Source organism: Loxodonta africana, chromosome 6, assembly GCF_030014295.1.
Source record: "Loxodonta africana isolate mLoxAfr1 chromosome 6, mLoxAfr1.hap2, whole genome shotgun sequence".
NCBI lineage: Eukaryota > Metazoa > Chordata > Mammalia > Proboscidea > Elephantidae > Loxodonta > Loxodonta africana.
Window position 1 is genome coordinate 138,759,030 of NC_087347.1, and position 21,987 is coordinate 138,781,016.

General features: G+C 45.6%; 1 protein-coding gene across 1 annotated transcript in view; it reads left to right on the forward strand.

The window, feature by feature from the left end:
* TFCP2L1 (transcription factor CP2 like 1) overlaps positions 1–21,987 on the forward strand; it is an 81,660-nt gene that overhangs the window by 49,780 nt on the left and 9,893 nt on the right. Inside the window, exons 7-12 of the mRNA XM_064287367.1 lie at positions 4,561–4,671; positions 7,329–7,420; positions 16,757–16,805; positions 16,893–16,986; positions 20,671–20,761; positions 21,839–21,942. Of these exons, the coding sequence (XP_064143437.1) occupies positions 4,561–4,671; positions 7,329–7,420; positions 16,757–16,805; positions 16,893–16,986; positions 20,671–20,761; positions 21,839–21,942 (541 nt within the window). The remainder of the gene's footprint in view (positions 1–4,560; positions 4,672–7,328; positions 7,421–16,756; positions 16,806–16,892; positions 16,987–20,670; positions 20,762–21,838; positions 21,943–21,987) is intronic.

The window sequence follows — 21,987 nt, forward strand, 5'->3', positions numbered from 1 at the left end:
TAAGAATCAAATCAAGAGACTCCTCCTGGGGCCCTGGCTATATAGCTTCATGTTTAAGGCCTGACGCCATTTTTCTTTCTGCAGTGGCTTCCTGCTGGGGATAAAGACATTTTCTCCTCTTTCTCTTTCTTGCCTAACCCTGTAGTCGCCCATCACTGTTTTCCATCTCATCAGCCTGGACTGTTTCCTGGAGATGGCAGCTGTGATCCAGTTCCTAGTCCAGTGTGGCCTCGGGCAGAGAGAGGGTTGCTGCTGGCCTCGTTCTCGGGTGTGAGGGTGGGGGCCTGAGCAGGCCTGCGGCTCTGCTGTAGCTCTATTGCCAGCAGGCTGGACCTGCCTGGTGGCCTGTGGAGGAGAGGGTGTGGACTGCCTGCTGGCAGGAGTTGCCTGAGTAACTAGCCCCCAGTACCTTCCTGGCCACCCCTTTGCTACATTCAGGAACAAGTCCATCTGCTGGGGCTGGACATCCAAGAGTGAGTCTTTTCAGACAGGGCTTGTTAGAGAGAAAACCACATCAGTGTGGACCTTCTGGAGGTGAGAGATGTGGAAATATGCACAGGTAGACCGCCATCCTGGTGGCTGATATTTCCTAACCAGACTGGAAGCCCCGGAGGTGGGCTATGACGTCTGACTCCTTGTAGCATCTTCAGAGCCTGGTAGAGAGTAGGCACAGTGAATTGTGGAACATGCCACTCACAGCAGAAGTAGGGCGAACCAAGGAAGAGGTCACATAACCAGGTTGGCAGCTCTGCCCCGAATGGCAGGAACTGGCTGCCTAAGAATTGTGGGCATGGGACTCACAGCCGGGCTCCATGGAGTGGAACGCACGACCATTTAGTGGTGTTTGCCCAGGTGAGGGAGGGAGAATAGGTGGTGGTGGTTGTTAGCTGCCATCAGGTTGGCCCCTGACTCATGATGATCCAGGCACGATGAGATCAGACCCAGTTGGCTGATTTTTTGGAAGTAGATCTCCAGGCCTTTCTTCTTAATCTATCTTAGTCTGGAAGCTCTGCTGAAACCTGTATAACATCATACAACACACAAGCCTCCACTGACAGAGAGGTGGTGGCTACACGTGAGGAACATTGGCTGGGAATTGAACCCAGGTCTCCCACGTGGAAGACAAGAACTCTCCTCTGAACCACCAGTGCCCCCGAAGTTGTGGTAAGAACATATTTTTGTCTCTTGCCAGAGCAGTGAGAGCCTTCAGAAACCTGCTGCAGGATATGAAGCACTGACATCACCCTCCGTGGGAAGTAGCATGTCTCCCCTCTATTAATTTCCTTTTGCTGCTGTGACAAATTACGAAAAATTTAGTGGCTTAAAGGAACACACATTTATTATCTCACAATTCTGGAAGTCGGAAGTCCAAAATAGGTCCCACTGAGCTAAAACCAAGGCATTGGCAGGGCTGCATTCCTTCCAGAGGCCCCATTTCCTTGCCTTTTCTGGCTCCTGGAGGCTGCCTGCACTCCTTGGCACATGGCCCCTTCCTCCATCTTCAAAGCCAGCAGTGTAGCATCTTCAAATCTTTGTCTGACTCTGACTTTCTGCCTCCTGCTTACACATATAAGGACCCTTGTGATTACATTAGGCTTGCCTGAATAATCCAGGGTAACCTCCCTATCTCAAGGGCGGGTGATTAGCAACCTTAATTCCATCTGTAGCCTTAACTCCCATTTTCCATGTAACCTAATATAGTCACAGGTTTTGGGGAGTAGGATGAGGCCATCTCTGTTGTTGTACCCACCACATCCATCAGTGCAGTGTGTATTCAGCTTCTGGTTATTGCCCATTCTGGGATCTTAGGATCCTGGTCCGCTGTGACATGTCTGCAGCTGCGCTGCCAGTGGTCTTGCCTGTTTCTGTGGTTCCCATGTTTCTTGGTCATACATTGTCCCATGACAGACGCATACCCATGGAACCGTGACAGCCACATTCTGCCCTCAGGCTGCGGCTCACCTCCTAATCTAGTGTACCCCGGGGGTCAGACACCATGCTGCACAGAGGAACAATGTGGAGCCTATGCCCTCATGCAGTACCCAGCCCTTCCCGTGTCCCCTGCTCACTCTCCTTTCTATACCCAAGTCAGAGGCTCAGTAGTGAGGGGACACTGACGGCCATGCCCACTAGGCTTCTCACTCACACACCAGACATTATTCTGGGAGCTGGGCTGCAAGCTGCCTGCTGTGAGTTTCCTGAGGATGGCTTGGGCTTCTCTTGCAGGGAGGTTAGGAGCCCCAGGTCACCTGAAACTAGCTTTGGAAGATGCTTGAGGAGGTGTGCCCACCCCGTCCACCGTTTCATTCACAGAACCATTTGAGACGGGGGGTGAACAAGTGCCAAGTGCCAGGCAGAGGAAAGCCAAACATTGAGTCATTCCTCCCACCTCAGGTCACCCCATCACTAGAAGCACCCTGGAGCTCTGTGGGGTGCCTGAGTCTCTGAGGGGCAGGAGACCTGGAGGGACAGTGTCCCTCTTGGGACAGCCAGCTCCTGCAGGCTCACTGGGGCTGAGTGCCCTGTACCCTGTGCATGCCTGGCCATAGTCCGGCATGGTCCTCCTGTACCCTGTGGCTTCTGGGCTGGAAGGAAGGGCCTCCCTGTGAGGGACAGGGGCTTGGAGGTGGAGCGGGGAGGCCAGGTGTCACGGGTTTGGCTGCAGCATGCCTGGGCTCCTGCTGCCTTCCACCTAGACTCACACATTAGACACTGGTTCTGCCATTCATGACCTGGTCTGAGCCCTGTGTGCCTGCCTCTGTCTGTGATTGAGGGTAGGCATTACCCTCAGAGCTATTTCTCCAAAAGCCCTTGAGCAGGAGCCAAAAGCTGTAGGGTGAGGAAGGCATGTGCGGGGATGAAAATCCTCAAACGTCCTGTGGTGTGAAGATACAATGAAGAAAAAGCCATTGAACTTGAGGACTGACTTGCTTTTCATTCACTGCCTACCATGTGTGTAGCCTACTTCATACACAGTAAAACAGCTCAGTTCTCGGGGTGCTCTGAGTCTTTGTTGCAACTTGCCAACTAGGCCATGGATTCATGAACGGTACATGCACAAGAGTTGGTAGTCCAGGGATGTCAGAAAAGTCCCTGTTGGTGGCCCAGCTGGGTCAGCCTGGTGGTGGGCGTGCTTCTGGGTGCTCTCACTTGAACCCTTGCCAGTACTTCCTTACTCTCTGTTATTTTTTTTTTCTTGCCCCCTTTTTTTTTTTAAATTGTGAAATACATATAATGAAGTTTGCCATTTTAACTCCTTTTAAGTGTACAATTCAGTGATAAAAATTACATTCACCATGGTTGCCTCCATCACCCTATCCATTTCCAAAAGTCTCCCATCACCCTTAACAGAAACTCAGTGCCCCTGTGCAGTAACCCCTCCTCCAGCTGCTGGTAACCACTGATAGACTTTGGTCTCTGCATTTGCCAATTCTAGGTACTTCATGTAAGTGGGATCATCTAATATTTGTCCTTTCATGTCTGATGTATCACTCAGCATGTTTTCAATGTACATTCATGTCGTAGCATGCATCAGGACGTTCATGTCTCTTTATAGCTGAGTAGTATCCCGTTGTATGTATGTGCTGTATTTGGTTTATCCATTCATCTGTTGATGGACACTTGGTTGTTTCCACCTTTTGGTGACAGTGAATAGTGCTACAGTGAACGCTGGTGTACTTACTCTCTGATCTTGAAGCTCATTTCAGCCTCACTGTCCTAAAGGTCTGGACACCCTTTATAAGTCCCTGGGGTTTGCAAGGCGGCCAGGACTGGCAGCCTGTGCCCTCCATGATATAGCCGTGGTGGGTCCATGTGAGTGATGGCCATGTCAGGATGAAGACCTACCCTGCATGTGCCGTGTAAACTGAAGCTTGGCAGAGTTCTAGGAGCTAGAGGTGTGGCAGCCTTCATCATGTCTCCAGGATTTCATAGCCTACAAGGGTAGACCAAAAGCTGACCAGTGGCCCCTCGTAGTCCTTCATTGCGTTTACTGTCTGTGAGTCACCCAAGGATGCATTGGGATTTGCCATGGCTCCTGAAGACTCCAGAGTCCTGGCGATACAGTGGCTAAGTACTTGGCTGCTAACCGAAAGGCCAGTGGTTTGAACCCATCAGCTACTCTATGGGAGGAAGATGGGGTAGTCTGCTTCTGTAAAGATTTACAGCCTTAGAAACCCTATGGGGCAGTTCTACTCAGTCCTATAGAATTTCTATGAGTTGGAATCGATGCCATGGCAACAGATTTACGGGTCTTAAAGGTTCCTTTCTGTAAGCAAGTGGCCATTGGGAAAGGTTTTTTCCAAGCATTACCCCATAAGCAGCTGAGTGAATAGGACCTAGTAGAGCTTCCAAGGGAAGAGTGTTCTCGGAACATGTGTCTGAGGCTGGGAGATGAGAGAGATGCTGTCTAGTCTGTGAGGTTCTGCCTGGGGTTCCGGAGCTCTAGAGAGAGAGGAGGTCCTGCAGGCAGTGGAGCCATTGCTCGGCATTGAGTCTTCCTTCAGCAGCCCACCTTTGCCTACTCTGGACTAATTGTACCTCTGTGCTCTGCAATTGCAGCCAAAGGGAGCCGACCGGAAACAGAAAACTGACCGGGAGAAGATGGAGAAAAGAACCGCCCAAGAGAAGGAGAAATACCAGCCGTCCTATGAAACCACCATCCTCACAGAGGTAAGTGGCTGGACTGTTGTGATAGAGCCCCAATGCCCTTTTGTGAGGAGCTAGGCATTGCAGTTGGTTGAGATTGTTGTGAAATTGGTCAGTACTTCTCTTCTGAGCTCCAATTAAATTGTGGTGTGTTCCCTGTGTCTGGAGCCTATGTTCATCTTATGAGGCCCAGTGGCTGGGGAGGTGCTTCAGAAATCATTTCTAGCTCTCTGCTGTGTTCAAATGCACTTTTAAAAATTAGGTTGATTTTTGTATTTTTGAATAGGTAATGTATTCACATGGTTAAAATTAGAAAAAGTACAGGGGTGTATTCCAAAAAGCATCCTTCCCACTGCTGTCCCCGGCCACTCGGTCTCTCTCCCCAGGGACAGCCCACATCTCTAAGTTCCTGTGTTCTATCTGATCTTTCTGTGCACATAGAGCCAGCTCGTACAAATGTGTGCTGCACACCTGCTCTTCTGCACCAGTAACACACTTGACCACGGTGTCCTGCAGCTTGCGTTTCTCCATTTAACACACACCGTGGAGCCCACTCCCTATCGGTCCACCAAGAGCTTTCTGGGTCTTTATCTAGCTGTGCAGCTTTGGTTGTACACACGGCCTGTGGGTGAGCACTGGGTTGTTTCCAGCATCTTGCCATTGCAGGCAGTGCTGCAGTGAATAACCTTGTGCGCGTGAGATTCCGCTCGTAGGTAAGAATATATGCAGGATTCGGTTCTAGAAGTAGGGTCAGAGGGCATGTGCACTTATCTTGTTTCTTCGATAGCTGTTAGATTTCTCTTAAACCTGGCCCCTCCACCAGCCTGCTCCAACCATCTGTACAACTTCTGAGATGCCCCATGTCACAGGCTCCTCTTTTCCTGTCACAGGTCACAGCCAGCGCCTCCTCTTTTGCTAGGCCCTATTTTTCTCAAACAAAATTTTCCCAACAGTGTTTTGCAGTCAGGCCAACTAATAGGTGTTAGTGTTTGTTCGGCGAATAACTTGACTTACTCAGAAGGAGGCCCTCCAAGAGTGTGGGGGTTAAGGTTAAGGGCAAGGCCCGGGCACAGAGTGTCTTAAGAGAACAGTGGCCTGTCCTTGCTGACGAGCTGTGTATACACACATGTGTTGGTGTGTGTGAGTGTGTGCATATGTGTGTGTATACATATACATGTGTGCATACATGTGAGTGTGTAATGAGCCACATGCAGAAGAGTATTTGCAGTATTTTTTTTATAGTATAAAAGCTACTTTTGTGGGCAGACAGATGTGCACTGCATTTTTCCTGACTCTAAGGATGCCAGTGGCCAGAGAGACCAGGTGTGGGAAGAGACTTCCCCTAGTCTTGGCCACGGCGCGAGACCTTTAATTGCTGGGCAGGTAGAGGAGCACCAGGATGTGAGGCCTGTGTTTTCTGAGTTAGACGTCAGACCAGCTTCTCCCCATGCCTGTCCCCACACTTTCTTCTTTCCACACCTTTGCTTGTGCTGGAGACCCTGCTTGGAGTGCTTCCACTCCCATCACCCTCCACCCCACCCCCACCTTTCCATTTGGCTGAGTCTCACGCCCTCCTATCCTCAGACTCCCCCCTGAGGTCCTGGTACACCTCACGTGATGCCCTGGTGACTGTGTGGTGCAGTTGGTGGAAATCCCCGCCTGGCCAGTGACCTTGTCTGAAGTCAGGTGGGAAGTGATGGCGTATGAAGCTCCCACCTCTGTGAGCTCATCAGCACTGACAAATTCCAGCCCACGCTTGCAGCAGAGTTGAATATTTACCAGCCCTGTGCTTAGGTGGGTGATAGTAAATCTTCAGGAATGTTTCAAATTGAAACTCTCCAAGGAGGCAGCACTGCAGGGAAGGGCAGAGAGAAATTCTTCATCATAGACTTCTCTCAATAGGCAAAACCTGGGTGTCTGTGGCTTTCTTTGGGAGACTCCCACATGTGTTCATTTTTTGACTTCTGTACAAGAAGTTTCTAGAGGACAAAGATCACATCTTAGGTGTTACTGTGTCTCCTGTAGCTCCTAGCAGAATGTTCTAAATTAATAAATAAGTGTGGGATTGTGCTGAAGAGGAGCTGCTCACGGTGACTGTGTGAGGTGACTTTTCTGTCTGCCGAGGCTCCTGTCAGCATTTGGACGCTATTAGAGAGCCCAGGTTGTATTTGAAAAAAACACACCTTTTCATAGCATATTTTACTGAGTATTTTTTGTTTGGAAGTTGTTCATGGTCCTTGCTCTCAGTACCATGTATTTACACACATTTGTCTATTTGTCTGTACCAAGAAAGCCAAGCTTCTCAGCAACTGCCCTGTTTTGTTTTTAACTCTCTTCTCTTGTGGACCCAGGAATCTTGTGACTGATGATGGTTTGGTTTGACTCTCAGGAGACTCAGAGAAACACATCTCACACTTTACTTGCTCGGGGGAGGACTTACTGAACATTAGGTCTCTTCTCTACCATATCTGCTTTCGTCTGGGTGGCCTGAGTCCTCACCCTGGTTCGCTGTGGGCACTGGGTCAGTGTGGGTTGCGTGTCGAAGGGTCTGTGGTTTCTTGTTTTGGCGTCAATGGATGCTTGCCTGGGAGGGCCAGAGGAGCAGGCTCTTAGCCCTCTGCCTGGCCTCGGCAACGAGTCCCCGGGCCCTCCAGTCACTGCAGCCTGTGCTCTCTCCTCAGTGCTCTCCGTGGCCCGAGGTGGCCTACCAGGTGAACGGCGCCCCATCCCCAAGCTATAACGGCTCTCCAAACAGCTTCGGCCTTGGCGAAGGGTATGTTCAACCTTTCTCCCCTCGGATCCCCTGGGATACTGACGGTGGCGGGTTCCCTTCCTGACTTTCCTCTGTATCTTCCTTTCTGTAGCTTGGCATTACTTTGGGCTTCAGGGAGCTAACTGGTGTTGCAGTAACAACCATTCCTAGCATTTTTTTCCCCTAAATTTTATTTATTTTGTTGTTGTTGTTTTTGAGAACATATATAACAAAACATACTAATTCAACAGTTTCTACATGTACTATTTAGTGACATTGATTACGTTCTTCAAGTTGTGCAGCCATTCTCATCTGCCTTTTGTGAGTTGCTCCCCCCTCATTAACATAAACTCACTGCCCCCTAAGGTTCCTATCTAAACTTTTGAGTTGCTGTTGTCAATTTGATCCCATATAGATAGTTCTAAAAAGAACATAATGCTGAAGGCATTCTTTACAGGTGAAACTAAACTATTGCTTAGTTTTAAGAAGACTTCAGGGGATAGTTCTGGTTTGAAGCTTAAAGATTATCTCAGGGTAATAATTTTGGGGGTTCATCTAGCCTCAATGACTCCAGAAAATCCAGGGTCTGTAATAATTTCAAATTCTGTTCTGCATTTGCCCCCTTTTGATCAGGATTTGTCCATAGAATCTTTGATCAAAATGTTGAGCAATGGTAGCTGGGCACCATTCACTTCTTCTGGTCCCATAGCAAAGGAGGCAGTTGTTGAAGAAGACAGTTGTCACACATCCCATTACCTCCTCCTATTCCTGACTCTCCTTCCTCTGTTGCTCCAGGTAAATAGAGACTAAATGTTGTGCCTTAGATGGCCCCTTGCAAGATTTTCTGACACCAGGCAATGTGGAACAAACTAGGAGGTAGAACAGAAGCACTAAACACGTTATTAGGCTGATTAACTGGGATGTCCCATGAAACCATGATCTTAAACCACCAAACCAAGGAACCAAATCCCATGAGGTGGTTGGTTATACGTAAGCAGCCTCAGCGCTACTCTTTTTTTTTTTTTTTTGGTCATTGTTGCCAATACAACTTTTTACAAGTATACAACTTATTGACAGCGTTACAATAATCAGCTGTGCAACCCACCCTTAATCAATGCCGGTTTTCCATCACCCTTAACTAACCCCGCTTCTTTCCCTCTCTCCCACCCCTGGTAACCACTAATAAACTTTGGCCTCTATACATTTGTCTTATCTTTTTATGTAAGTGAGGTCATACAATATTTGTCCTTTTGTGATTGACTTATTTTGCTTAGCTTAATATCTTCAGTTCCAACCATACTGTAACGTGTATCAAGACTTCATTTCTCCTGCTGTCTGAGTAGTATTCCATTGTATGTATGTACCACTTTTGTTTATCCATCCATCTGTTGATGAGCATTTAGGTGGTTTCAACCTTTGGCTATTGTGAATAGTGCTGCAGTAAACATTGCTGTATAGGCCTCTTTTTGAGTCTCTGCTTTTGAGTTTTGGGTATACACCTAGGAGTGGAATTGCTGGGTCATATGGTAGTTGTATTTTCAATCGCATCATATGCATGTGAAAGCCAGACAATGAATAAGGAAGACCAAAGAAGAATTAATGTCTTTGAATTGTGGTGTTGGTGAAAGAATATTGAATATACCATGGACTGCCAAAAGAACAAACAAATCTGTCTTGGAAGAAGTAAAACCAGAATGCTCCTTAGAAGCAAGGATGGCAAGACTGCATCTTACATACTTTGGACATGTTGTCAGGAGGGATCAGGCCCTGGAGAAGGACATGATGCTTGGTAAAGTACAGGGCCAGCAGAAAAAAGGAAGACCCTCAACGAGGTGGATTGACACGGTGACTGCAACAATGGGCTCAAGCATAACAGTGATTGTAAGGATGGCACTGGACTGGGCAGTGTTTCGTTCAGTTGTACATAGGGTCACCGTGGGTCGGAACTGACTTGATGGCACCTAACAACAATAACATGGTAGTTGTATTTTTACTCTTTTGTTTTCCACAGTGGCTGTACCATTTTACATTCCCACCAGCAATGGATAAGTGTTCCAATTTCTCCACATTTTTTCACCAACATTTTTTTTTTTTATTTTAGATCTTAGCTATCTTAACCCATTGCCGTTGAGTCAGTTCTGACTCAGCGACCCTATAGGGCAAAGTAGAACTGCCCCTTAGGGTTTCCAAGGAGCAGCTGATGGATTTGAACTGCCAACCTTTTGGTTAGCAGCCATGCTCTTAACCAATTGGCCATCAGGGCTCCTTTAGCCATCCTAGTGAAATGGTGGGAAACCTGGTGGTGTAGTGGTTAAGAGCTTATGGCTGCTAACCAAAAGACTGGCAGTTCGAATCCACTAGGCACTCCTTGGAAACGCTATGGGGCAGTTCTACTCTGTCCTGTAGGGTTGCTATGAGTCGGAATCGACTTGATGGCAATGGGTTTGGTTTTTTTGTTTTTGTTTATTTAGTGAAATGGTATCTCATTATGGTTTTGATTTACATCTCTTTCATGATTAATGATGCTGAACATCTTTTCATGTGTTTGGTGGCCATTTGAATGTCCTCTTTAGTGCAATGTCTATTCAAGTCCTTTGCCCATTCTATGATTGGGTTGTTTGTCTTTTTGTTGTTAGGTTGTTGAAGTTTTATATGTATTTTAGTTATTAGGTTCTTGTTGGATATATCGTTTCTGAGGATATTTTCCCAGTTGGTGGCTTGTCTCTAAACTTTTTTTGGTAAGGTATTTTAATGAACAAAATTTTAAATTTTTATGTGGTCCCATTTGTTTATTTTATCTTCTGCTGTTTATACTTTTGTTATTATATTAGGTAATCCATTGTTGAAACCTAAGCCTGGCAGCGTTGCCCCTGCTTGTTCTTCTAATAATTTAATGGTTTTACTTTGCACGTTTTGAATTTGTTTTGTGTATGGTGTGAGGCGCAGACACTGTTTAATTTTTCTGCATGTGGAAATCTAATTTTCCCAGCACCATTTATTGAAGAGACTCTTCTTTCCTCATTAAATGGAATTACCACCTTGTCAAAAATCAGTTGACCATAGATGTGTGGGTTTATTTCTGGACTCTCAATTTTATTCCATTGGTTTATATGTCTGTTGTTATACTATTACCATCCTATTTTGATTACTGTACCTATATGGTATGTTTTAAAATCAGGAAGTGTGAGTCCTACTTTGTTGTTCTCTTTTTTCAACATTGCTTTAGCCATTTGGGGCCTCTTGTCGTTCTATATAAAGTTGAGAATTGTTTTTTTTATTTCTGTAAAGAAGGATGTTTGAAATTTTGATATTGCATTGAATCTATAGATTGCTTTGGTTAGTATTGATATCTTAATGATATTAAGTCTTCTAGTCCAAGATCATGGAACGTGTTTCCATTTATTTAAGTCTTCTTTAATCTCTTTCAGCAGTGTTTTATAATTTTCATTATATAAGTTCTTTATGTCCCTCTTTAGATGTATTCCTAGGTATTTTTTTTCTTAGACGCTCTTGTAAATGGGATCATTTCCCTAATTTCCTTTTCAGATTTCTCATTGCTAGTGTTTAAAAACGTGACTGATTTTTGTTTGTTGACTTTGTATCCTGCAGCTTTGCCAAATTCCTCTGTTAGCTCTAGAAGTTTTCTTATAGATTCTTTGAGATTTTCTATATGTAGGATCATATCATCTGCAAATAATTTTACTTCTTCTTTTCCAGTCTGGATACCTTTGATTTCTTTCTCTTTATTACTCTGGCTAGGGTTCTAATATAGTATTGAATAGAAGTGGGTGAGTGGGCACCCTTGTCTTGTTTCTGTTTTCAAGGGTGAAGCTCTCAGTTTTTCTCCATTAAGTGTGATGTTGGCTTTTCATATATACCCTGAATCATATAGATGAATTTCCCTTCTATTCCCTTCTTCTTTAGGGTTTTCATCAAGAAAGGGTGTTGGATTTTATCAAATGCTTTTTCTGCATCCGTAGAAATGATCACGTGATTCTTTTCCTTTGTTCTATTGATGGTAGTGTATTATGTTGATTGATTTTCTAATGTTGAACAATTCCTGCGTTCCTGGAATAAATCCCACTGGTCATGGTGTATGACTCTTACTATATTGTTGGAGTCTGTTCACTAGTATTTTGTTGAGAATTTTTGCATCTATATTCATAAGAGATAAAGGCCTGTAATTTTCTTTTCTTGAGATTTCTTTGTCTTGGTTGAGTATCAGGGTTATGTTTGCCTCATAGAATGAATTAGGAAGCATTCCTTCCTTCTTTCATTTGGAAGTATTTAAACAGTGTTGGTGTCATTTCTTCTCTAATGTTTGGTAGAATTCCCCAGTGAAGCCATCAGGACTTTGTTTTGTTTTGGGAGGTTTTTGATCATTGATTCTATCTCTTCACTTGTTATGGGCCTGTTGAGACTTTCTATTTCCTTTTCATTCAGTTTGGGTAAGTTGTGTGATTCTAAGAATTTGTTCATTTCATCTAGGTTATCCAGTTTGTTGTCGTTTAGTTGTTCATAATATTCTGTCATAATTCTGTTTATTTCTATTGGGTCAGTTGTAATGTCTACACTTTTTTTTTTTTTTTAATTGTGCTTTAAGCAAAAGTTTAGAAATCAAGTCAGTCTCTCATTCAAAAATTTATATATACCTTTTTTTTTTTTTTTTTTTTTGCTCTCCCCCTAATGAGACAGCGCGCTCCTTCTCTCCTGTATTTTCATGTCCCTTCAGCCAGCTTCTGTCCCCCTCTGCCTTCTCATCTCCCTACCAGACAGGAGCTGCCGACATAGTCTCATGTGTCTACTTGAGCCAAGAAGCTCACTCCTCACCAGTATCATTTTCTATCTTATAGTCCAGTCCAATCCCTGTCTGAAGAGTTGGCTTTGGGAATGGTTCCAGTCTTGGGCTAACAGAAGGTCTGGGGACCATGACCTCCAGAGTCCTTCTAGTCTCAGTCAGACCATTAAGTCTGGTCTTTTTATGAGAATTTGAGGTCTGTATCCCACTGGTCTCCTGCTCCACCAGGGATTTTCTGTCTTGTTCCCTGTGCAGGCAGTCATCAGTTGTAGCCGGGCAGCATCTAGTTCTTCTGGTCTCAGGCTGATATACTCTGATTTATGTGACCCTTTCTGTCTCTTGGGCTCATAATTACCTTGTGCCTTTGGTGTTCTTCGTTCTCCTTTGCTCCAGGTGGGTTGAGACCATTTGATGCATCTTAGATGACTGCTTGCTAACGTTTAGGACCCCAGACGCCACTCAACAAAGTGGGATGCAGAATGTTTTCTTAATAGATTTTATTATGCCAATTGACCTAGATGTTCCCTGAATCCCTGGTCCCCAGATCCCTGCCTCTGCTACTCTGCCCTTCGAAGCATTCAGTTTATTCAGGAAACTTCTTTGGTTTTGGTTTAGTCCATTTATGCTGACCTCTTGTAATATCCAGTCTTTCATTTTTGTTTTGTTATTTTTATCTTTTCTCTTCTTTGTCTTGCTAAAGGTTAGTCAATTTTATTGATCTTTTCAAAGAACCAACTCCTGGTTTTATTCATTCTCTCTATTTTTCTGTTTTCAATTTTATTTATTTCTGCTCTGACCTTTGTTATTTCCATTCTTCTGGTAGGCTTAGTTTGCTCTTCTCCTTCTAGTCTCTTTCTGTCAAGTTAGGCTATTAATTTGAGATCTTTCTTCTTTTTTTTATGTAGACATTTATTGCTATAAGTTCCTTTCTGAGTGTTACCTTTGCTGCATCCCATAAGTTTTAGTATGTGTGCTTTCGTTTTTATATGACTCTTAAGAAATTTCGTGATTTCTTCCTTGGCCCATTGGTAGTTTAATAGTGTGTTGTTTAATTTCCATATGTTTGTGTATTTTCTAAGTTTTTTTCTGTTACAAATTTCTACCTTCACTCCATTGTGGTCATAGAAAATACTCTGTATGATTTTAGTCTTTTTGAATTTATCAAGACTTGCTTTGAGAACTAAGATGTGGTCTATCCTGGCTAATGATCCATGTTCACTAGAGTAGAATGTAGATTGTGCTGTTTTGGGGTGGAGTGTTCTATATTTGCCTGCTAAGTCTAGTTGGTTTTATAGTGTCATTCAGGTCTCCTGATTCCTTGTTAATCTTCTTTCTGGATGTTCTGTCCAGTATTGATGTCTCCAACTATCACAGCAGTGCTATCTATTTCTCCCTTCAATTCTATCAGTGTTTGCTTTATATATTTAGGTGCCTCAATGTTAGGAGCATATAGATTTATGATTGTTAAATCTTATTGATTAATTGACCCTTTTATTACTATATAATATCCATCTTTATTTCTTCTGACAGATTTTGTCTTAAAGTCTGCTTTCTCTGATATTAAGAATTCCACACTGGGTCTCTTTTGGTTATTATTTGAATGGAATATTTTTGTCCATCTTTTCACTTTCAACCTATTTTGTCCTTGGGCTTAAGATGTGTCTCTTGTAAACAGTGTATAGTTGCATCATGTTTTTTTTTTTTTAATCCATTCTACCACTATCTGCCCTGTGATTGGAACATTTAGTCCATTTACATTCATTGCAAATACTGATAAGAAGTGATGTACTTCTGCCATTTTGTTATTGGTTTTTTGTGTGTCTTAAGCCTTTTTTGCCTTTTTCCTTTACTACTCCTTGCTTTTGTGTTTTGTTGATTTATTGTAGTGAGCCTTTTTGGTCTCCATCTCCTTTTCTTTTGTGTATGTTTTCTATATATTTCCTTAGTGGTTACCATGAATATTACATTTAAGAGCTTGTATTTGTCATATCGTAGGGTAAGTTGGTACCAACTTTACTTCAGTAACATGTAAGAAATTCTATGTCTCTACCATTCCTCTCCCCACCCACCTTTGTTGTTGATGTCACTAATTAAACCAAAAAAACAAACCTGTTGCTGTCATATTGATTCCAACTAAGAATGACTCTGTAGGACCGAGTAGAACTGCACCATAGGGTTTCCAAGGAGCAGCTGGTGGATTTGAACTGCCCACCTTTTGGTTAGGAGCTGAGCTTTTAACCATTGTACCACCAGGGCTTACTAATTACACGTTTGTATTTCATGTGCCCTGTAACAAAATTTTATTCTTGCCTTTTATATGTTTGTTATTAAAAAGCATGAAGGACAAAACATTGAGAATTATCAAGCATGAATACCTTATTACTAGCCCTTATACTTGTCCATGCATTTCCCTTTATTAGGGATCTTTCTTTTTATGTATAGCTTTGAATTACGTTCTAGTGTCCCTTCATTCCTAGCATTTGTATAGCTTTTGTGCTTGGAAACACTTCTATAAATATTGTCTTGTGGGCAGCAACTCAGAACCTGCTGCCCTGCCCCACCTGTTAAAAACAGGGCTGGTCTGAGGTGTGGTAGGACCACACCTGCCAGGCCTCCCCCAGGGCAGAATGGCCCTCCTGGACAGATGGGACCTTGGGAAACAGCTGTTTGGATGGCTGCAGCAGCTGGGAGGGGCTGTCTTGATTCTTTTTACTCTCTTGTGCTCATTTACTATGTGGCATTGGTCGGATTGGGCTTTTCTTGCCCTGGGTTTCATGCTTGTAACACACAGAAACTGGCCTTCCTGCTGACTACCCAGCTCAGAAAACATTCGGACTCATTTACTCGATGATGTGGGAAGGACACAGGCAAGGGGCTGGCAGGCAGCCTCCTGGCTTGTCCCGGGTGTGTCCTTTTCATGGGGCAGTGACGGAGGCAGGGAGAAGCTGGGCAGCCTACCAGGTGAACTTGGACCGCACAGTTTCTGCCGTAGGTTCATCCGAGTTCGTGCTTAGTGGACAGAGAACTTTTCTCATGGGAAAGCGAGATTGTCCATGAATTTGGTTTTACCAAGATGAAGAGAGGCCTCCCTGAGAGGCTGAGAAATAGAGGTGTCATATTTAAATTCAGGCACACCTAGCCTTAACTCTGCACTTTCCTGGAGCTCACAGCTCTCTAAGTCTCTTATTGCCAAAGGGAGGAAGAATTCCATGCAGGTTCGGGAGGAGCGTGTGTAGGATGCCCAGTGTCCGTGGACATTTTATGAAGTACCGCTGCTCTGACTGATGACTGTCTCAGGAGTGTCCTTGGGACATTTTTTTTTTTTTTTAACTTTTATTGAGCTTCAAGTGAACGTTTACAAATCAAGTCAGTCTGTCACATATAAGTTTATATACATCTTACTCCTTACTCCCACTTGCTCTCCCCCTAATGAGTCAGCCCTTCCAGTCTCTCCTTTCGTGACAATTTTGCCAGCTTCCAACTCTCTCTATTCTCCCATCCCCCCTCCAGACAGGAGATGCCAACACAGTCTCAAGTGTCCACCTGATATAATTAGCTCACTCTTCATCAGCATCTCTCTCCTACCCACTGTCCAATCTCTTTCATGTCTGATGAGTTGTCTTCGGGGATGGTTCCTGTCCTGTGTCAACAGAAGGTTTGGGGACCATGACCGCCGGGATTCCTCTAGTCACAGTAGACCATTAAGTATGGTCTTTTTATGAGAATTTGGGGTCTGTATCCCACTGATCTCCTGCTCCCTCAGGGATTCTCTGTTGTGCTCCCTGTCGGGACGGTTATTTTTTAAGTATATCTTTCTCTCAGCTTATCAACCCTGGCACTGAGGTCTGTGTCTACCCGATGAGTCAGTTCATAGCAGGGACTGGCATGCCTCTCTTTTGGGGAAAAACTGAGACTGTCAGCTTAATAATGGGTAGCAAACCGTGGGTGGTTACTCACTGAAGAATAATTCCTGTGAGATTCCTGTGACCTGTTCTGATTCCAGTTAGAGAAGTATTTGGGTTTATGACCCCTGGTTTGGCTGTAGCTCTTCAAGCTCTGAGTTACTGTGTCCTTTTCAACACCTGTGTCCTGTTGGTCAGGTTGCCTATCGCTTGGCTGGGCCTGGGGGTAGAAACTCCGAGTAGGAGGTTGTTGTTTTTAGCTACTATCAAGTTGCCCCATGACTCATGGCAACCCTATGTGTTACACGGTAGATCTGTTCCATAGGGTTTTCTTGGCTGTAATCTTTTATATTTGTGAAAATATGTACAACTAAACAGACACCTGCTTGACAGTTTTTACATGTGCAGTTTTGGCTGTAATCTGATTACTCAGAGATGGAGGGGTTGTCATTGGCTGGAGCAGTGTCGTTTTTCAGAGCTTCCCGTCCACTCAAAAGTGCTAGTTAGGGACGGGAAATTCTTGAGAACCCACTTTATTTAAAACAAGTCCTACTTAATAATGTATGACACACCTGCAGGGCAGGGACAGCGCTAGCAGGTGATGAGGGCAGCCTCGCAGGGTCCTGTCTTCTCACTGTGGGTCTCCTTCCTTTGCAGCAACAGCTCTCCAACCCACCCAGTGGAGGCCCTGCCCCTTGGCATTGACGTAAGTGTTTGCAGTCAGGCTCTGGGGCTAACTGTTCCTTTGGGTCCTCATGTAGCTGCTTCAGGCCCTCTTCTCTCTGCCCTGCAGCACCTCCTCCCGTCTGCCTCCATCCAGGACGCCCAGCAGTGGCTCCACCGCAACCGCTTCTCCCAGTTCTGCCGGCTCTTCGCCAGCTTCTCGGGTGAGCACCTTCCAACTGTGTCGAGAGCCACAGAGGTTTAGGAGCACCTGATGGGCTGCCTCATGGCCCTGAGGGCTGTGGCTTTGTATAGAACACAGAGTAGCCCCCTCAGTCAAGTGTTAGAGACAGATCCTGTCCCTAGAAGTCCCCAGTCCAGTGGGGCTTTAGGAAGACAGTCTGGGTAACTCTTACCTAAGTAGGTGGGATCTGGGAAGCCCCCCTACTAGCCAAGCAGCCTAATGCACATTGGGTGAGGCTTCTGCACACTTCAACCAAAATGTTGCTCATCGCATGGTCTCTGGAGTCACGACTGGGAGATGGAGGTAAAGCCACAGATGAGGAGGCAAGGTGATTCTTCCCCCCCTTGGAAAGGTTTTGAAGCCCTTGCTGATGGTCCTTGAGCCAGGGGCTGGGGGGCACAATGGTGAACTGAGCAGTGCACCTTGCCATCAATGGAGTCAGTCCAGAGGGACAGGAAACATCTGTTTTAAAATTTGATCAAAACTAGAGGAGCCTCACTTTCCCCCTCTCTACAGAGAGAGAGAGAAATAGCAAAGAGCCAAATGACATCGGAGGAGATGTCAGAGCTCAGTGATTGGTGCTCACCAAAGTGAGTAGGATGGACAGGCACTTACAGAAACCAATAGGTCTGCACTGCCTGGGCCTGCCTCCCCTTGCCTGGCTCCTTTATTGACATACAGCGTGCATGCACGTTCCTGCAGTGTGTGTGCGGTTTGCTGTGTGTTCAGTCTGACAGCATCTGTGTATCCAGCCCCCAGGCCTGTCATGCCTGCCATGCTCCCACCTCAAGGGTAATCACTATCCCGACTGCTCACAGCACAACCACATTTTGCTTGGTTAATGAAATTGAATGATACTGGAAGGACAGTGGTGTGGAGGGAAGCAGCATCTATCCATTCTGTCACCTCGGCACTTCTAAGAGCCTTCTCTGTTAGAAGTGGGGGTGCAGCAGCAGTAAGATGGTGGTCCTGCCCTCAGCAGTGTGCAATTTTGAGTCAGCACAGACCCATATACCAGCAGTCTTCAGCCTCAGTGCAGTGTGACCCATCTGTGATGGAGGACGCTCAGAGAGGACCTGATCTGGACTGGGCAGGGAAAGAGGGCAGAGGTGGCTGTGGTTTTAAGTAGGGTGGTTAGGGTCATGGAGCAAAGGCTAGACAGAGGTGGGGAGTGAGCCAAGTGGGTGTTTGGGAAAGAGCTTTCCAAGCAGAGGGGAAGTTTGAAGACTGCAGTGAGGGGAGGCCAAGAGGCAGCATGGGCCATGGGCAGGTCATTGGGCCATTGTAGAGGACTCGGCTTACTCCCAACGAAAAGGCAAGAGTTGTGCACACAGAACTGTCCCTAAGGCTGTCTCTTTCTGGTGGCAAGAGACAGAAGATGGAAAGAGTGGCTCCAGGCCTCTTGGCTTTTGGCAGGTTCTAAGCAAAAGACTGGTGTCATTCTTGGCCCTTCGAAAGTCCTGGTGGTCACTTTGGAGCCTGCAGACTCTGTAGTAAGAGTAAAAGGCAGTTTAGGCTTACAGCTTTTTTCAATGACCCTGGGTTCTTTCTTCTTTGACCCACAATTCTCTGTCCCTTTGATAGAGCCACCTGCCTATGTTTCTTAAACCATCAGGTCAGTCCTCATAGGCTGCCGATGGGACTGTACATTGATACGACACTTTGGAAAAAAAAAACTGTCAGTACCTACCAAAGCCAAGGTGATCCAACAGAATATGGAATTTATCAAACAATATTGGTATCGTGTGCAAGTAAAATTTTGTGGAAGATCATTTAAAAGTGGTTGCAGCAGTACATTGACAGGGAACTACCAGAAATTCAATCAGGATTCAGAAGAGGACGTGGAAGGAGGGGTATCATTGTTGATGTCAGATGGATCTTGGCTGAAAGCAGAGAATATGAGAAGATTTTTATCTGTGTTTTATTGACTATGCAAAGGCATTCGACTGTGTGGATCATAACAAATTATGGGTAACATTGTGAAGAATGGGAACTCAAGAACACTTAATTGTGCTCATGCAGAACCTGTACATAGATCAAGAGGCAGTTGCTCGAACAGAGCAAGGGAATACTGTGTGGTTTAAAATAAAGTTGTGCATCAGGTTTGTATCCTTTCACCATACTTATTCAATCTGTATGCTGAGCAAATAATCTGAGAAGCTGTGGACTATATGAAGAAGAACATGGCATCAGGATTGGTGGAAGACTCATTTAACAACCTGTTTATGCAGACGACACAACCTTGCTTGCTGAAAGTGAAGAGGACTATTGATGAAGATCAATGACTACAGCCTTCAGTATGGATTATATCTCAACATAAAGAAAATCCTCACAACTGGGCCAGTAAGCAACATCATGATAAAAGGAGAAATTATTGAAGTTATCAGGGATTTAATTTTACTTGGATCCACAATCAATGCCCATGGAAGCAGGAGCCAGGAAATCAAATGATATGTTGCATTGGGCAAATCTGCTGCAAAAGATGTCTTTAAAGAGTTAAAAAACAAAGATGTCACTTTGAGGACCAAGGTGCGCCTGACCCAAGCCATGATATTTGCAATTGCCTTATATGCATACAAGCTGGACAATGAATAAGGAAGACTGAATTAAGAATTGATGCCTTTGAATTATGGTGTTGGTGAAGAACCATGGACTGCCAGAAGAATGAACAAGTTCTGTCTTGGGAGAAATACAGCCAGAGTGCTCCTTGAAAGTGAGGGTGGCGAGACTTCATCTCACATATTTTGAACATGTTATTGGGAAGGATCAGTCCCGAGAGAAGGACACCATGGACAAGATGGATTGACATAGTGGCTGCAATGATGGGCTCAAACATAGCAACAATTTGAGGATGGAGCAGGACTGGGCAGTGTTTCTTTCGGTTGTACATAGGGTTGCTATGAATCGGAACCGACTCGACGGTACCTAACAACAGCAACCAAAGCCAAATACACATGCCCTGTGACCCGCAGTCAGCTCCTGGGCTCAGGATATGTACACATGTACGAACCAGAAGGCAGATGTGAGAGTTTCCATAGAGCCTTAATCACCATTGCTCCAGATGCCCACAGAGAATGGATGCTGGGTTGTGCTATATTCACAGGGTGGAATAGTACATTATAATGAGAATGAACCCTCCATAACTATGTGCAGCACTGATGAACCCCTCAATCATAACTCCGAGGGAGGGAAGCCAGATGTCAAAGGGTACACATGATTCAGTTTCATTTATATGAATTTCAAAAACCAAGCAAAACTCAACTGTGATGTGAGCAGTCAGGATGGTGGTTACCCTAGAGTTGGGGGGCCAGTGACGGCTTGTCTCTTGGTCTGCGTGTTGGTCACAGAAGTGTGCTCAGAGTGAACACACGCATTTACACCAGTAGAGGCATGGCAGCAAACAGGCAGTGAGGACCTAGTGGTTTCTGTAAGTGCCTGTCTTGTCACTAAGCTCAGAAACCTCTTGGGCTGTGACCCTCTGATGTTGTTGAGCTCTTTGTTGTTTCTGTCTCCGTGGACTTCCTGGAGCCCCTTGAGGGTGAGGCAGGTTCTCATTTTCCCCTCTCTCTCACCCCCTACCCCCAGTGCAGGATGTGCAAGGTGCTTGGGGATGGAGCCGTTTCTCTGTGTCCCATGTAACACGCGAACCTGTTTTCCTGCCTAGGTGCTGACTTGCTGAAGATGTCCCGAGATGATCTGGTTCAGATCTGCGGCCCTGCTGATGGGATCCGGCTCTTCAATGCCATTAAAGGCAGGTGAGTATTGGGTTTCTGGGGGAGCTGCTGGAGGTAGTCACCTGGCCCCACAAGGCAGGAAGCACAGAGCACTGTCTTTTGGGTTCGAGAAAGCTGGCTACGCTTAGTGGGCTGCCTGGTGGGACAGGTGCTCCTTAGGCTGGCTTCTTCTTGCAGTGTGGGGGCAAATGCAGGTGGAGGCATGGTGGGGTGTAGGTCAGGGCCATTGCAGTGTGGTGAGACAGTGACATGAGACACAGCAGGCTGCAGAAGATCCTGTCTTGAGGCCCCTTTCCTTCTCCACTTACCTGCAGCCTTCCGCATTTGGTTTGGATCATGGCCCCTTAGTCATTTCCTCAAGTTCTCAGATGCTTGTCTCAAAGCCACCTGCTCTCTGAGGAAGCCATCATGTGGTAGTTACCAGCATAGACCGAGAACACTTCTTGTGATGGTGGAAGTATTCTATGGCCACTCTGTCCAGTATGATAGCCACTAGCCACATGTGGCTGTGGAGCACTTGAACTGAGGCCATTGCACCTGACAAACTGAGTTTTAAATTTCATTTGATTAAAATTTTAATAGCCATTTGTGGATAGTGCAATTTTAGAGTGAGAGAGCCTGGGTTTGAATCCTAGATCTGCCTCTTATTTCTGTGCTGCTGGGTAAAGCCCTTAACCCCTGTGAGCCTCAGTTTCCTCATCTGTAAAGCGAGGGCGGCCCTAGTTCCCTCACAGGTTGTGCAGGGACTAAATGAGTTATGTACGTGGAGTCCTAAGGATAGTGCCTGGCAGAGTGAGCCCAAGTGAGGGTTTTACCTCATTACCATCCTGGGAGTCTCACCTTGAGATTCAACCTCTTGGCAGTTGCAGGATCTGGGAGGGGTCATCTTGTTCAACTTTCCGTCTCCAGGCAAGCTGTGTGAAACCCTGAAGGTCCTCCTGGGTGGGATGCCCCCGCCTCCTCTCCAAGGAGCATGCTTCGCATTCCTTTAGTTCTGGAACAGCCTTCTTGGCTCCTCTGGTCCCTCCTACTACTGTTTCCATGCTCTGTTCCTGGAGCCCGGTCCACTCACCTGCCATTTCTTTCCTCTTTTGCCAGGAACGTGAGGCCGAAGATGACCATCTATGTCTGCCAGGAGCTGGAGCAGAACCGGGTCCCCCTGCAACAGAAGCGGGATGGCGGTGGGGACAGTGGCCTCTGTGGTGGGTTTATTGGGGAGCACCTCGACCATGGGGTCAGGTAGCAGT